General features: G+C 41.7%; 1 protein-coding gene and 1 non-coding gene across 2 annotated transcripts; both read left to right on the top strand.

Annotated features, from left to right (window-relative positions):
- The first annotated feature begins 2,516 nt into the window (after window positions 1-2,516).
- Window positions 2,517-17,049, top strand: PCYOX1 (prenylcysteine oxidase 1). The gene is made up of 6 exons (XM_031467219.2): window positions 2,517-2,697; window positions 3,882-4,088; window positions 5,463-5,637; window positions 12,572-12,783; window positions 13,135-13,287; window positions 13,725-17,049. Exons 1-6 carry the CDS (start codon window positions 2,577-2,579, stop codon window positions 14,381-14,383), a joined length of 1,527 nt encoding a protein of 508 aa, XP_031323079.1. The 5' UTR covers window positions 2,517-2,576; the 3' UTR covers window positions 14,384-17,049.
- Window positions 6,563-6,641, top strand: TRNAT-GGU (transfer RNA threonine (anticodon GGU)). The gene has a single exon. It is a non-coding gene; the product is annotated as a tRNA-Thr (tRNA).
- Window positions 17,050-17,459: the final 410 nt, after the last annotated feature.

Here is a 17,459-nt window from a genome sequence, read left to right as displayed (position 1 = left end):
GGGTTTATCTTTTCTCATATTGCTTCCGAATTTCCTATCTTGCATAAGACAGAATAAATATCAGTTAGGCTATTTAGAATGAGAAAGAAATGAGATGTGTGGAAGTAAGAACATAGGAAAATGAATTTCTTCAAGGTAGTTTTAATGGAAAAAAACAAAACCTGGAGACATGGCAGAATTCTTGATTTGATTGTTGTCAAAGCCAGACTGGTTGAATTTTAACCTTTTTCAGTAGTATGCCATTTCAGTGGGGAAAAGTCCAGTGTGAATACAAAGCTGGACTGTAATCGACGTTTAAATTTTAATCAATAATATACTATTGTAACAGGAAAAAGTCCAGTGTGAATTGTACAAATAGACTTTGATTTAGTTATAGGCGATCTCATGTTTTAAAAGGAGAATGATGGAATAGGGATGGGGTGGGGATGAATAGGGGCTCAGTAGAGCTAGGGAAGTGAAAGATTACAAAAATTCAGAAGCAGCAGCAGTTAGGCAGGTGAAACGCCTCTGCTCTCGTTAATTGCTGCTTATCAAATTTAGTTCCCTGTCCACCCACAAAGACTAGGAGGTAAGGGCTCTATCTTCATTTGTTGTCTGGAACGAACATTAAATTTTTTTTGGCAGCCTTGTGTTTACTCAGATAGCCACTTTAAGGTGAGCTAAGCTCATTGGAAGAATGCAGCTCTGAGCTGTGGTAACCGATGTTAGTGTTTGTTCAAGTCTTTATATGCTAAAGTTGAGCCCCTGTTGGAAAGAGTGCTCTGAGGAACTTGGCTAGAATTTGGTCAAGGAGAGAATCTTAGTGTTTAGTTTCCAAAGGAGATTGCTTTTTCGAACAACACTCTAAATAAATATTCTAATACACTTTATTATATTGCACTTCATATTTGTGGCAACAATTCCCATGATTAAAAAAACTAATCTTTTTGAGTTTTAGTGGTAATATTTCTTGAAAAGGCAAGAGTGCAGAACAAGAAAGCCTTCAATCCACCTCCACTTTGCAAGTTCTGTATACTGCCTCTTCACTGAGGATCCTTTCTGAAAAAATTTTCCTGATGTTTCAGAAGCAGAAATGAAAGTTTCCACTTAGGACACTTGTGTCAAGTTTACTGACATGGTTAATTCTAATCAGCCGACATATTTACTGAAGGCCTTTTAGGCTTAATGTAGTGAGGCGCTGTGAGCATAATGTAACTTGGAAAAAGAAAAGACACATAATTTAGTTCTTTCTTTGTAATTTGTAGAAAAAGGAGATTTAATCTTCATATTTTTATGTTCTTAAGTAGAAGTGTTTAATTCATGTATGATTTGCATCTTGTTCCAGAAACACCTCCATTCCCCCTTTCTTACTCTGCTCCACTGGCCTCCTTCCTGTTCCTTAACCATGCTAGGCATTCATTCTCTTTGCCTAGAAATCTCTTTCCCCAGATATTCACCTGGCTCAACCCCTCACTTCTGCAAACTTTTGCTTAAATGCTTAAATGCCATCCTGGTCAGTGAGGTCTACCCTGACCAAGCTATTCAAAATTGCAAGCCATTCTGCAATCCTCTTTCCCCAGTCTATATTACATCATTTGTTCATTTATTCTAATTATCGTCTGTCTCCCTCCACTAGAATGTCTGCATTATTAGAATAAATATTTTAAAAAATCTGTTTTATTCACTGTTTTTTTCTCAAGTACCTGGAACATTGCCTGCCACTTGGAAGGAACTCAATAAATATTTGTCCAATAAATGAATCCTTTTTGTAGTGGATTTTCTACTTCTCTCAAAGTTAGAAAGGTTATTCTTTTTATCAAACTTACTTTCCTTCCATCCATACTGTTCTTCATGTTCATGTACTAGTTTTTCTTTTTTTCTTTTCCCTTTTTTTTTTTGTTTGGATGGGGTATTGTAATAACAGAAATAGGATCATATAATACCCATTACTCAGTCAGCAGCTTTTCTCACCTAACAATACTAGGACAATAGATACAAATCCTACATTTTTTTAATGCTTGCATAATGTTCCACTATATGACATGGATACAATACTTTCATTCATGTCTGTCATTACTTTTCCTCTCCCTTCGCTTTGGACCACCCCATCCCTGGTCTCCCCCATTTTTCCTTTCGTCTAGCACCATTTACCCATTTATTTCATATCCAACATTCCCTAACACAGTGAACATAGCGATCACTCAGTGTTTGTTGCAACCCATCTGTACGTGACAGCGACTAGCCATGTGCATTCTTTGAGCAAGAGCGTTTGATGAAACAGAAGAGGGCACTACTGAGGAAATTAAAAGGTGGGGTCCGCCTCCCCTGGGGCTTTTGGTGTCCCTCTGAAGCAGGATGGTATTCGGAGGGGCAGGGCGGGCTTGGGGGACCAAGGGGACCCGGATTGGGAGCGCCTGGAGGGAAGTGTGGACTTCGGGTGTCAGGGGCCTGCACTGGGGTATGGGGGTGGGGGTGGGGGGAGCTGGGCGGGGCTTGGGTGGGCGAGGCCAGCCACGGGGCGGGGCGGACGGAGAGCGCAGGCTCAAACGGGGGCTGACAGCCCGGCGCTCTAGTCGGACTGCAGCGCTGGGAAAGCCATGAAGTGCACCGCTGGGAAGCTCGCTTGCTCGGCTGTGGGGCTATGGCTGGGGCTGCTGCTGCTGTGTGGCTGGGGCTGCCCCGGGAGCGCTGAGCCGCGGGCTCCGCCGGAGAAGATCGGTAGGCCAGAAGGAGGCAGCGGGGGCAGAGGGTTGCGAGAGCGCGCCCCGCACCCGGCTGCCGCTGCCTGATGCGCCGTTCCCGGCACCCATGAGCCTGCCGGGCAGCGCGGAACCAGCCCTCTGCGCAAGTCGTGACCTTCCCTGTTAGTGCCTTGGGGCCACTTTTTGTTCCCCAGGGACCGCGCCTTCCCGGGCATTGAGACAGGCCCACTTGAGGAACGGGCCGTGGAGGGAGGGGCCCGGACCAAGCGTCCTTGCAGAACCTGTCCCGGGAGGCCTGGAGCTCCAGGTGGCCGAGGTCCCTCTCGCCGCCTCCCTTTGCTGCACTTGTGGGAGGCCAGTCCTTTGGCTCGTCTTGGAGCCATGGGCCACTTCAGCTCTGCAGACGAGAGGCGCACGCGGGCACAGCACACCCAGCGGTGCAAACAGGCTGACCGCGCTGACCGCGCCTGCTTCCCATGATGGGCTGGGGCGCCCTTCCCCGTCCGCTCCGCTGAAGTCGGCCGGCTGGCGGAGGCCCGTGGCTTGCACAATTTCTCTGCCTGGGACGACTACACAGCCGAAACCGTCACTCTTTCTAGTTTCAGTCTTCGTGGTGTTTTGCTCCCTGTTTGTTTTGTGTTGCTTGGCTTATTATTATTCTTATTATTTTTATTCCCCTTAAATAAGGCTCTGCTCTTTGGGTTCAGGAGCCTGTTTATATTAACGAGACAGACCACATCCAGGGAAAAATGGCGGCCACTTTATTTAAAATGCGTGCTGGGAAGGCCCCACCTCCTCTGTTCCCATGCGTTGGGCACAAAGAAGGGTGTGCGGACCACTTGGTACCTTCGCAAAGAACTGTGAGAATCTTGGGGCATCTGGCAAAAACAAAAAACACCCAAAATAAACAAAAAACCCAAACCAAACCAACCAACCAAACCCCCAATTAATGTCAATTTATAAGTTAATCTACTACCACTTTTGAATGGGAGCAGTGGCTGCCCAGATTCAGAGTTCTATCTTCACTGAAACTGTCACTCCCCCCTTAACCCCTCCACCAGCCTGCCTTAAACTGTTTTTAACAGCCTTAAGTAACATTTTTAAAAAAATTTGATTTAGAGCCTTTCAAAAACTAACAAAACCTACAAAGCTGGTAAGAGGGAAAAATAAACTCTTCCTTTTTTTTTTTCCTCCCTATAGCTATTATTGGAGCTGGAATTGGTGGCACTTCAGCAGCCTATTGTCTGCGGCAGAAATTTGGGGAACATGTGAAGATTCACGTGATTGAAAAAGGAGAGGTGGGGGGCCGTCTGGCCACCTTGACTATGCAGGGACACGAATATGAGGCAGGAGGCTCTATCATCCATCCTTTAAATCTGCACATGAAGCGTTTCGTCAAGGACCTGGGTATGTAATTTGGTCTTCCAGCTAAGCAGGTTTCAGTATCCATGGATATTGTCAGATAGGGAACTGAAACTCTTCTGCCTTGTCAATTGTCTTTTACAGAGAAGCTGGTAAAACTATTTGCCTCACTTTCCTTCTAGCAATTCGTTCTGCCTCAGGTTCTGCGCTGCTGTAATGGGACACTAGTTATCTGTATCTTCAGTTATCTGGAATTACAGACATGGGGCGCAGGGTGGGGATGGTTACTGTTGTTGGTTCTTAAACCTCTGGGTTCCTGTTAAAGAATCAGAGAATGCTTAAAAAAAAACACAAATGAACTTATTTATGGAGCAGAAACAGACTCACAGACATAGAAAACAGACCTATAGTTACTAGGGGCAAAGAGGGGTTGGAGGGATAAATTGGGAGTTCAGAATCTGCAGATATTAACTACTATATTTAAAATAGATAAACAATAAGGTCCTACTGTATAGCACAGGAAAATATTCACTACCTTGTAATAGCCTATAATGAAAAAGAATATGACAAGGAATATATATGTATGTATAATATATATGACTGAATCACTATGCTGTACACCAGAAATTAACACAGCATTGTAAACCGACTATATTTCAATTTAAAAAATCAAAAATAAAAAGAGTCAAAGAATGGTTTGAGTTAGCAGAAACATACTGTGTTCATCTTACAGCTGGGGGAATGAGGCCCAGAGACTTGAAGTGTCTGGCTTAAAGTCACACAGCTATAAGTGCAAACATGTGCCTGGAACTTGGGACATCTGACTGCTTCCCTACCAGCAGAGGTGCCTGACAGGTGTTGGGGGAAGTCTGCAGGCCTCTGCAGGCTCTTTCCTCAGTGAATATTGTGTAATTTTGGCCTCCTTCCAGTTATCAGAAATATCCAGTTATGCAAAATAGGATTTGCCCAAGAGTGGGGCTGCCTTTTCCTTAGCTGCTTTCCATATCTCCTGTGGACGCTTCCTGGGCCTCTTTCCTCCATGAAGGCAAGTGGATGCCAGGAGCAATTTATGCTGCAAAAATCCTATCTAACATTTCAGTTTTTAAGTTGAACTCAGCTGGTACTCTGGCTTTTTCTTTTGACTTTTTCGTCTTTTTAGACTAAATATAGCCAGTCTAATTTTGATACATCTGCACAATCATCTAACCCATCTTTCAGAGAATCTGCTTTTGGACAGTGTGGTGAGTGTCTAGGGTATCACACACTGGTCTAAAGATAGAGCTTGGATATGTCTCCTGAGAACTAGGGGAAGCCTGGAATTCGCTCACTTCACAGTGTCCCCAGTAGCTTCAGATTACCTTCTTTCCTTTGATCAGCGTGGACACCACTGACTTAGCTACCCTTTCTTTGTTTTTGCAGGTCTCTCTGCTGTTCAGAGCCCTAGTGGCCTAGTGGGGGTGTATAACGGAGAGACTCTGGTATATGAGGAGAGCAGCTGGTTTATAATTAACATGATTAAACTAATTTGGCACTATGGATTTCAGTCCCTCCGAATGCACATGTGGGTAGAGGATATATTAGACAAGTTTATGAGGTAATTTTTTTCTCTTCCATCTAACCTAAGACCTTTTATTAGATGATGTTTAGAATCAGAGTTTCTTGGAACAGTTCTCTACCTAACCGCAAGGCCTGTTTGTCAGATTGTTAGGCAAAATGTTTTGTATAAAATATGCAGACCATGTATCCACTTGGAAATTGAAAGGGGAGTTTATTTTCGCCTCTGAAATTATTTTTGCAAATGCTCAAATATATTTTGCAAATGCTCATTTTGTTTTGTCAGACACTTTTAATTACTCTACAAATACTAAATCCTTAAAGTCTCATGACGGATCTCTGAGGTAGGTAGTGTGATTAGCTTCTTTTTACAGATGTGGGAGGTGGTGGCTTAGAGAGGTTTCAGGTGGGCAAGTACACCCACCGAGTAAGGGGTGGAGCTGGAGTTCTCACCCAGGCAATCTGGCTCCAGGGTCCTCACTCTTAATTTCTGAAGTGTGTTAGTGTTGTGAGTAGATCAATGAGGTAATGTGTACAAGAGCTTGTAGAAGGGATCAGAAAACTTAAAGGAGCTGTATTTAATTATGGCATGATGTTTCAGTGAGCCAGCAGCCTGGAATAGAGTATCAGTTTTATGCCTCAAGAATTTAAATTAAGATATTCAATTTCAGCCTTGTCCTGGGTAGTCAGAATACAGGTGCCCCTTCTTTATGTTTTTCTGTTATTTTCGAAATTTTCCATGTGTATGACTGTGCATTGCTTTGTTAAGTAGGAAAAAAATAACATAAAGTTACCAATCTAACTTTGAAAGATACAATCAGTTTTTTTAAGTTTGTTGGCATGTACTGACTTTTATGTTGGTTTACAATTTTAGATGCTGGAATGATTTAACTCGTAAATGCTAATAATATTTCATTACTATGATTGTTCCAACATAATAAAAGAATTGTTAAGAAGGAAAATTTGGGGGTGAGTGATATAGCTCAGTGGTAGAGCATGTGCTTGGTGTGCACAAGGTCCTGGGTTCAATCCCCAGTGCCTCCATTAAGGTGAAAACTTAAAAAATAATGATTAAAAAAAAAAAAGAAGGTAAAATAACATGTCATGTGATCAAGTATTGACCAGAACAAATGTAAGAGTTAAATAGGATGAATATACTTTAGTTTCTGTAACTTATAGTAGTTAGGAATTCCTTTTGTTCTTAACATCATTCTGAGGTCAATTCCTTGAACATCTTTCCAGTGGGTATGTTAAGTTTGGCTGCAGTGCAGGTTGTTTTAAAGTAGTCATTCATTTATTCATTCACCAAATACTGTTTAGTATGTGCCAGGCACTATTCTAAGTCCTAAAGATATAGAACCTAGAACATGTCCCTGCCCTCAGAGAACATACCTTCTGATAGAGAGACAGCAGTTAACTAGGAAAATATATAGAACTTGTATAGAGACAGCCGTTCCCTTTTTAAAAAAAAGGTGGCATGTTGGTGCATGCTTAGCAAGAAACTCAAGTTCACATGGCATCAGACACAGCCCTGCCGGTTTTCGTATCTGTGGTTTGCTTGGCATGTAGAGAATTGCCCTTTGAGAAATCAAGAAATCACTTTTGAAGTGAATTCTGTATATTACAGAACTGTGAAAAAGACCGAGTGAGGGTCTTGCTTGTTTGCTTTTTTTGGTGGGGGGAGGTAATTAGGTTATTTATTTATCTTTAATAGAAGTACTGGGGATTGAACCTAGGACCTCATGCATGCTAGGTGTGCGCTCTACCACTGTGCTATATATAGCCTCCCCTCTGTACTATTTTTGATTTTAGGAAACAGTTTCCAAACTATGGAATGACTGCCCCTCTCTGGTGTATCTTTGATACTTGATTATATAGCACTGACCTTTCTGTTTTTTAAAGGGTCATGCATCAGACATGTCTGTTTCTTTCAATAAATCAAGATCATGCAAATCTTATTTTGGTAATTTTATCATACCCTGTGAGATAGTTGGCGAGAAGGCAGGTATTGAGCCAGCGTGTGCCAGTAGCCGAAGTAGTGAAATACTGCTGAGGTTGTGAAATAGCTGCTGCCTGCCTGTTTTGTCTTCCTCAGGAACCTCCTCCCCTGCCCTCCGCAGGGAGTCTTTTTTTTAAAATGGAGGTACTGGGGTTGAACCCAGGACCTCATGCATGCTAGGCGCACACACTCTACTACTGAGCTATATACCCTCCCCCGTCCCCCCCCAGCACGAAGCCTTGATTCAGTTCCAGTGCTGGAGTCAGTCTACTTTCTATTTAATGCTGTACCAGTTGTTAAATATTTGCAGTATCACCCATGTCACAGAAGCCAGGATTGGGAGCCACAGAAGTTGCCAAGAGAGGAATCCTTACATTTCAGTAAAGCAGTAATTCTCAACCCTGACTGCAAATGATATTCACATGGGGAATTTTTACTACCAGGGGGAGGTAATTTGGCATATATATATATATGTATACACACACACATACACACACATACATGTATTTTTTTAATAGAGGTACTGAGGATTGAACCCAGGAGGACCTTGTGCATGCTAATTAAGCATGCACTCTACCACTGAGTTACATACCTTCCTCCACAACACGGGGATCTTTTAAAAATGAGAACACTGTGCTCTATCCCAGAGAATTTTTATTTCATTGTTCTGGAGTAGGATCTGGGCATTGGTATGTTCATCTTAGGTGAATCTTAACTATAATCAAAGTTGAGGACCACTAGGTTAAAATGCACAATTGGAGAATATTCTTGAGTTTTTTTCTTTGAATGGTGTGGAAACTTAAAGTCCTTGCTCAACATTTTTGCTCTTTTCTTTTGGTATATATATGACAGATCCAGTTGGCTCCTTTTGAAAGTGGCTTGTGATTTTCTGTAGGAACTTTTGAGGGGTCAAGAACTTTTGGGGAGGTCTGCTGACCAGCTTCGAGGAAGTACATTGTCATTTTTGTGCTTCCATTCCAGAGTGTGCACAGTGTGAGCCCAGGTCCATGTGGCAGTAGTAATCCGTGACACTTGAAAGACGGTTCACCCTCGTGTTAGGCAACACCCCACACCCTGGGAGGATGCACTCATTTTTCTCTGTTGTTGGAGGTACTTGGGTAGAGAACTTGCAGCCCCTGATATCCACACTTCCAAGTTAATTTCCAGTTCTGAGCATTTATTTATGCAATTCTTCTGCCTGGATGCCATTCCTTATCCCAGAGTTCAGTCTCTTATCTCACCCCTTTTCTAATACTCTGGTCACCTTCCCCTAATTCCTTAGTCACCATTCATCTCTCTTTTCAAACATCTCTTAGGCATTGTATGTGCACACCACATGCTCACTTGTGTTGTTCCACAGTATGCTCATTAACCAGAACGTAGTAGATATTCACTCAGATACTTGTTGCATTGAACCCTGTGGTCCACTGATGGCTTCCTGTTGCGATACCTTGGCTGATAGGCTAGGCTAAAGCTCACTCTTGTCCCCAGTACTTAGTGCATTTCTGGGGATATGTTAGATCCTTCACACTTCTTGATCTGAGGCTGAAAAAGCTCAGAGTGAAAGGCTTTATAAACATCCCCTTTTTTTCCCTAAAAGGAAGAAAGTTACTCGTAACAAATATTTTGAGTCATTTTTTACTCTTTTTTTGTTCTCTCATTTCCCAAATCCAGTCTGTCTTGAATCCTATCTTTAAAAAGTATGCAGTCTTTTAAAAAAAATCTAAAACTTCACCACTTCTTGCCATCATTACTGCTACCAGTTTGATCCAAGCCACTCTTATCTGTAGTCTGGATTGTTGGAGTAGCCTCCTGGGGTTGGCTGAATAATGCAAGGTGTCCACGTCCGAATCCCTGGAACCTGCGAATGTGTTACCTTACATGGTAAAAGGAATGTTGTAAATATGATTAAGTTAAGGGTCTCAAAGTGGGGAGATATTCTTCATTATTTACATGGGCCCAAGGTAATCACCCAAGCATGGGAATTTTGGGGGCTCTCCAGACCTGCCTTATCCCCTCTGTGGCTTCCAGCTTGCTGGGGTCACAGCAAGATTGTAGTGGCAAGGCTGCCGATTTTGAAGGCTGCCTTGTTGCCAGCAAGAGGAGAATGGGAACAAAGCAAGTTCAAGTGCCACAGGGCTCATTTCTTCTTACTGACATTCAGCCACTTAGCTTGAATAAATACTCCTGGGATTTGGACAAGTGTTTTGTTTATTTCCAGAGTCTTGAAAAAGTTGATGTTCAATGTGTGCCACAGCTTTTATGTCGGGGCAGATGTTCTAAGGTCCTTCCTCCATCATTTTAGGAGTGCTTCTTCCCTCTCCCTTCCTTTTTTCTGACTGGGCCTCCTCCTGCTTGCGTGATCTCCCTGCGTCGGCTGCACTGGGCCGCACTGTTCCTTGAGCAGACCAGGCTTGTTTCTGTCAGAAGGCTTTTGTACTGCTCTTACCTCTACCCGAAATACCACCCCCTCCCGGTACTGCAGGGCTTGTATCCTCACCTCCTTCAGGCCTTTGCTCAGATGTCACCTTCTCAGTGAGGCTTTCCTTGACCACTCTGCTAATTTTTTTGGACCGTCTTATTTAGAGCTGCAGCCCTGCCAACTCCAAGCATTCCCAGCCTTACTTTTTCATTTACTTTTCTCCTTAATGATGATCATCCTCTAAACTCCTAGGTAATTTGCTTACATTTATTAATTTTTTTATTGCCTGTTTACCCAACTAGAACAAATGCTCCACTAGGGCGGGGATTTTTTCTGTATTGTATTGACCTCTGCATCCTCAGCACCTGGAACAGTGCCTGGCCCAAAGCTGATGCTCCATAATTATTTGTTCAATGAATAAATGAAAGAATGAATGAATGAATGAATACATGGTTAAGGGTCATATATATGTAGTTTAAAAAGAAAGAGGGCTACTCAAGCTATCGATTAGCAGAAACTACTAGTTACTTATATCTAACTTTCTGATAAATATGTTTGGGGGGGGGAGGTAGTTAGGTTTATTTATTTTAATAGAGGTAGTGGGGATTGAACCCAGGACCTTGTGCATGCTAGGCATGCGCTCTACCACTGAGCTATACTCTTCCCCCATAGATTTGTATTCTAGTGCAACTGGTATTACAGAGCAGTTACAACGCTCAGTGTTTCTATGGTGTATGTTGTCTCATGCCTCATTTAGGAGGCTTGTTTGATTGGGGTTGGGGCTCAGGTGGGAGGAGGCAGGAAATAATTTTTTTATAACAACATATATAAGTTATTTAATTAATTGGCTACTATTTTGTCATGCTGACCATTAGCAAAAGATCACTGTTCATTTTGTGAGGTATTCAGTCTATTATTTTTCTAAAGAACTCAATATTTTCATCCTACTTTTTCCAATTTCTTAGAAACTAGAAGCCAGATGATACGGTTGGAGGCAATTCTTTTAATTTCTCAGTTTGGATGCTGAGAATTTTCCCACACAAATTTATTTGACGTTTTGTACACTACACTGTTAGACAGTAGGTAATGTTAAAATGGGTAGGACGTTATCTCTGCTCTTTGAAAAATTACAGTTCATTTTGAGGGAAGAAATTTGATTTAAAAACTCCTCCTACAGCCACTGACAGGAGACTGATAGGATTCCTTGACGGAAAGGAACCATGTCTTTCTCACTTGTGTATCACGTGCAACCTGAGAAAAAATACGTATTGAGTTATTGCATGAATTAATTTATGGGGATGTATTTCAAGTCCAAAGTGCAGAGAAATGTGAGGTGATATTTTCTAAAAATTAAATAATACAAAGTAGTATCTAAGTATTGGATGAGCAGCATGAGTGCTAAGTTTTATGGGACTTTTTAATGTGGTGACATCACCATGGACTGGGAAGTTGGGCAAGACTTTGCAAAGGAGGTGGGATTCAAGCTCTGGAGGACCTGTAGCTAGCTGTCCTATGATTAGGAATGAGGATGGTATCCACGTGGAGGGAAGAGCGAGTGCATGTTTGGGAGCAATATACAGAGCGTATTTAGAGACCAGGGAATTGGGCCAACTGTGTCCAAGTGAAAGGCATGAGTGTGTATTTGTGTGTGTGTGTGAGTGTGTGTGTGTGTGTGGTTGAGGGCAGGGAGGAGAGTGGTGCTTGAGCCTTCTACCTGCTATGTGACTTTTAGACCATTTCTTTTACTTCTACTTTGTTTCTGTTTCTGCAGTTAGAGCAAAGGAGACTTGATGAGTTTGGCTCAAAAAAAATCCATTTTTTTTTTATGTCAGAACTTTATTGATTAAGCAGTAGTAAGCGAGATTTTTTTTCAATAAGTGAACGGATGACAAAATAAGAAGGGTATTTTAGGCTTCTGGGAGATTCATAAATGTTTCAAAGAAGAGAAACCAGAAGCAGGTACATCCATTCTTCATTTTAAGAGTTTGAATGTAAATCCTGATGTAAGATCAGGGAAATGAGGGTGAAGTAACAAGAGAGATGTTAGAAAGACTGATGAAGTTTCCATGTTCGGTGGGAGCAGCAGAAAGGAGAAGTGACGTGTTTAAGTCTGAAGCTAAATGAACTGAGGATGGCACGTAGGATGTTAGAAGTAGCCTGTTATTTCTGGCTGGGCTGTGGGGTAGGTGGAGGGCATCATCCTTAGTGAAAAAGTAGAGTTTAATTGTAGACGTGGCCTCAGTGCTGCTGGAAGATAAGGCAAATGAGAACGAGACATCCCCTCCTCTTTAAAGGTGCTCCCAGTGACCAGATTAATGCAGAAGAGTGTGTACAAAGGACAGTGGGCTTCCAGGGGAGGCGGGGGGAGAGGGAGGACCAAGAGCTTCTGGGACCCCTGGGGAAGGTGGTGACTGAGTTGCGTCTCACGTGATAGGTGGGAATCAGAGGAAACAGGAAAGTCAGTTTGAGTCTTATGATGCTCTTTTCCTTCTTTATGTCTACCCTCCCCCGTCTTGTTTGATGTCTAATGGCCATTTCTCTTCTATTCAAAAGGATCTACCGCTACCAATCTCATGACTATGCCTTCAGTAGCGTGGAGAAGTTACTGCATTCCCTAGGAGGGGACGACTTCCTTGCACTGTTTAACCGATCACTTCTGGAAACCTTGCAGAAAGCAGGCTTCTCTGAGAAATTCCTTGATGAAATTATTACTCCCGTCATGAGGGTCAATTATGGCCAAAACATGAACATCAATGGCTTTGTGGGTAAGTCAGGGCTTGGAATAGTCACGGACATTAGTTAGGAGTGGTTTACCTGATGCTGTGGTGGCTCCTGACTTTGGGCCATGATTTGGAGAAGACCCCCTTTCTCTGTGAAACCTCAGGCCCAACAGAAGCATTGGCAAATTGTGTATATGTGGATGTGCATTTTTATGGGAACGGTGTCTTTAGTTTTCATTAGTTGAATGGTTCTTGACTGGGGGAGATTTTGCTCCCAAGGCCATTTGGCAGTGTCTGGAGACATTTGGAGCAGGGCTCGGCTACTTGGGAAGGGAGAGTGGGGAGAGGGTCTCTTAGAGTCAGAATTAAAACACATTGTTTTCCTACCGTCGACAGGGGCAGTGTCAATGTCCGCTACCGATCCTGGTCTTTGGGCAGTAAAAGGTGGCAATAAACTTGTCTGCTCACGGCTCCTTGAGGCTTCCAAAAGCAATCTTATATCTGGCTCAGTAATATCCATAGAGGAGAAAACAAGGACCAAACAGACAGGTGAGCTTGAACATCTGTTGTCTTGTTCCTCATTTCCTCTGCAGAAAATAATTGCTTGGGGAGAAAAACCTCTTTTACCATCTCCTGCTCAGTTCCAAATGCTGAAATTTTAGACTGGATGTGTTGTGTCATATGGGAATATTCGTAAATGTGCTCAAGTACAGCGGCATAACTCCTTGGATTTAAAAAACAATATCACCCTCAAAAGTACAGATTTCATACTCTGTACTTATTGACAAGGTTTTTTTTTTTTTTTTTTTTTGATTCCAAATAGAAAATTGGTGGCAATGTAATAATAATGCTAGGGAAAACTTCCTTTAATTCCTTAAAATGATAGAGAAACTATTAAGAAGGTATAGAATTATTTTTAGAAGGTATAAACTATAGTATGTTAGAAACAATTACAAAAATAATGTGTGCTTCCTAATTTCCTCTAGGAGATCCCACAAAGATGTATGAAGTGGTCTACCAAACCGGATCTGAGACCCATTCAGACTTCTATGACATCGTCTTGGTGGCCACTCCGTTGAATCGAAAAATGTCCAATATAACTTTTCTCAACTTTGATCCTCCAATTGAGGAATTCCATCAACACTACGAACCTTTAGTGACCACTTTAATTAAGGGGCAGTTGAATTCAACTGTTTTTAGCTCTAGACCCTTAGATGAGTTTGACCTTGGTACCATCTTAACCACTGATAATCCAGATTTGTTCATTAACAGCATTGGGTTTGTGTCCTCCGTAAGAGAAGATAATAGTCCTCAACCAAAAGCAGAGAAGGCACACGTTTGGAAGATCTTTTCCGCAAGAGCTCTTAGCAAAGAGCAAATTTTAAAGCTCTTTGTGTCCTATGATTATGCTGTGAAGCAGTCATGGTTTGCGTATCCTCATTATACGCCTCCAGAGAAATGTCCCTCCATCATACTCCATGATCGACTCTATTACCTCAACGGCATAGAGTTCGCAGCAAGTGCCATGGAAATGAGCGCCGTGGCGGGCTACAACTCTGCTCTCCTCGCCTACCACCGCTGGAACGGACACACGCACATGATTGACCAAGAGGACTTACATGAGAGACTTAAAACTGAGCTCTGAAATACCACCATCTCTTTTTTCGCCCCCTCCTGGTTCCAAATGGAGTATCACTGGCAAAAAAGAGCACAGTCTGAGCAGAGATGATTTTGAATCAGCTATTTTGCCATTATCATTGTTTAACAAAAGTAATCCCAGTGAGTCATGAGAAGATACAAGGTTCTAATTAAGCATGAAGGCATAAAGGTGGCATCTCCACCATTTCTTAACTCTTTTAATCCATCAGCAGCATTTCCCAGATGTGTCTGATCGTAAGAATCATCTGAGTTTCTTAAACAAGATGGGTTCTCTAGCTCGTCTGGAGATTCTGATTTAATAGGCCTGGGGTGGGCCCTGGATTCTGAACAAAACCTTAGAGCATTTTAAGTGAGTGCTTGAGGACGACTTATCTTTTAGCTGGGGACTAGGTGATTTGTGCTTCACAGCTGGATGTGATCTTCATTCACATAAAACTACATGGGAGCTGGTATCTTATGCCTGGATTTAGTAATTTATACCCTTTTTCAAAGTAAATATGCCCATGCCTGAAGTCTGGACTTTCAGGATGTTCTTTTGCTTGCTTCTGTCTCTGTTTATTTAGGGGTGAAATTCAGAAGTCTCAGTAGTATAAACTTAAGATGTCATGCAAAAATCTCAAGTGAAATGAAAAGCAAATACTGGCTAATAAAAATTTAGCATTCTGTTATCAAACCCTCACCTGAGGAGCTTTGAAAAATGCTGATAGAGCGCCACAACAGAGATTCTGATTTAATGGATTGAGGATAGGACCTGTTTTTTGGTAGCTTTTTAAAGTTCCTAGTATGCGTGCAACCTGGATTGAGAATCACTGATGTGAGGGTTTATGTTTCCCAAGGGTTCTTAGTGCCTTAAAAGTCCCAAGAAACCCAATCCATTATCAGAGCAGATCCGTGATGCAAAGAATGATTTCTCTCAGTGAGAACTCAAGTAATCTTGATAGTAAGAAGCACTGACAGTCTAACAGCAGAGGCAACTTAGATTACTCCAGAGCAGTTGGCACTGGAGTGGGATATTCAGAATGACACCATGCTTGATCAGATCCAGCATATGTTCAAACTGTTAAATGCTTCTAAAGGTACTGTAGCATTTGGGGTGAGAAACTGGTTGCTGAAATCTTAAGGCAGTGGTTCTCAGCCTTGGCTGTACATTGGAATCACTTATAGGAGTGCTTCTTGAATGATTCTAACATGTAGCCAAACTTGAGAACCGATTCTCCCATCTGTACAACGATCACGAGTGACCGTCCTTAGTCACTGGAAGGACAAATAAAAGCTCCTGAATTCTAAAAGTAACTGCAACCAAGTTAACATGTATTAAAAAAAAAAAGTCTTATTTCCAGATTATAGCAGTAGCTACTTAAGTGAAAAAGAGAACATTGAGTCTTATTTAAGACAATTTCTTCTCTACTTCTGTTACAATTGTGAATATTAATATGCTGATAAAACTGCCAAGATATATTTGATGTAGAGGCAGGGATTAAATTTATAGTTTGTCAAAGGGTCAGCTTTTTACTATTTTTATTCTTAGAAAGTATGTTAAGAGGCATTTGTATTTTTTCTTTTGTTGTTTTGATGAAGACAGTATGTAGAGAATGTGATACTGTTACGTATATTGCTAAAAGTGGGTAAATACTAATGAAATAATTTTAATTTCTACCACTTGTAGGCTTGTTTTGCAATGGGATATATTTTTGTTTAGAAAAACACCAATTTAAAATGTTGCTATTATGTCAAACCTAACTGATCTTGTTTTCTGACAGGGCACCTGAGATTGCTTTCTCAAAGAGCAAAAACAGGTTATTGGTATATTGAGCATATTAGTTTTAATGCAATTACAATATTTTTTTTAATTGGAAGAAAAATACTATCAGAGCCCATTATTCCAGAAGGCCACTCAAATCATCTTTTTACAGTAGAGACTGGTAAAAACTATGTAGGGGCTGAATGAAAGCCAAGTTTTGCTCCAGTGGTTCTCCAGCTTGAGTATGCATCACAATCACCTGCAGGGCTTGTTAAAACATTGCTGGGCCTAACCTCCAGAATTTGTTTCAGTAGGCTTGGAGTGGGATACAAAAACTCCATTTCTATTACGTTCCTAGGTGATGCTACTGGTCTCGGAACCACAGAGTTGTGGTATAGTTGCAAAAAACGCGAGCTTGTCAACATTAGTGAAGATTTAAAGAGCTGCTGGAGAATAAAAGTGTGTTGGCTTTCACATCAACTCTAGTTAGTCTGATCCCTCTGGCTCTTCATTTGCTGAATCATTTCCTATGAACAGGAAATACCATTTTGGAGATAAATATAAGCCACCCATTTTGTTCTATTTTACAGGTACCTCACACCCATTCTCCAGTTAAAGTGATTCATGATCGTAGGCTTTTTACCCCATCACAAAAACAGGCTTAAGCATTTGCTTGATAGGTTTCTCAAGTTGGGTTCATGACACAACCATCTGTAATATTGCTCTCATCTGAGGCTGTGCACCATAAAACTTATCAACTAGATGAATATATTACAGGCAGCATTGTCACTATCCTCTATCCCACAAAGAATCACAATGCACTGGAATGTTTTTCTCAAATATATTTCTACTCTTCAAAAGTTTTTCCCCACTTATGTTCAAAATAAATCATCACTATTTCCTGTGTTTTACTTCTGTTGTGCTATATGGTTGACCCTTAAACAGCATGGGAGTTAGGGGTGCTGACCCTCCAAGCAGCTGAAAATCTGCAGGTAACTTACAGCCAGCACTCTATGGACGTGGTTGCGCTATCCAAGGTTCTGAACCCGCAATTCAACCATGGATAGTGTATTAATGTAGTATTTACTACTGGAAAAAGCCTATATACAACTGGATCTGTGCAGTTCAAACCCGTGTTTGACTGCAACTGTACTTGGAATGTGGATGTACCTGGAAAGTCAGAGTACCTCAAAGTTACTTCAAGAATTTTGAAAATTCCAGTTAACGTTCCAGAAGAAACCCATTCAGTTTGCAGCTTCTTTACCTCTGTTCAGTGGTAAAAGACAGGGGAAAAGGGCATCCTTGTCATATTTCACATTTA

The sequence above is a fragment of the Camelus dromedarius genome, chromosome 15, assembly GCF_036321535.1.
Source record: "Camelus dromedarius isolate mCamDro1 chromosome 15, mCamDro1.pat, whole genome shotgun sequence".
Lineage (NCBI taxonomy): Eukaryota > Metazoa > Chordata > Mammalia > Artiodactyla > Camelidae > Camelus > Camelus dromedarius.
Note: the sequence above shows the minus strand (reverse complement) of the source record. Positions and strands in the feature narration are given on the sequence as shown.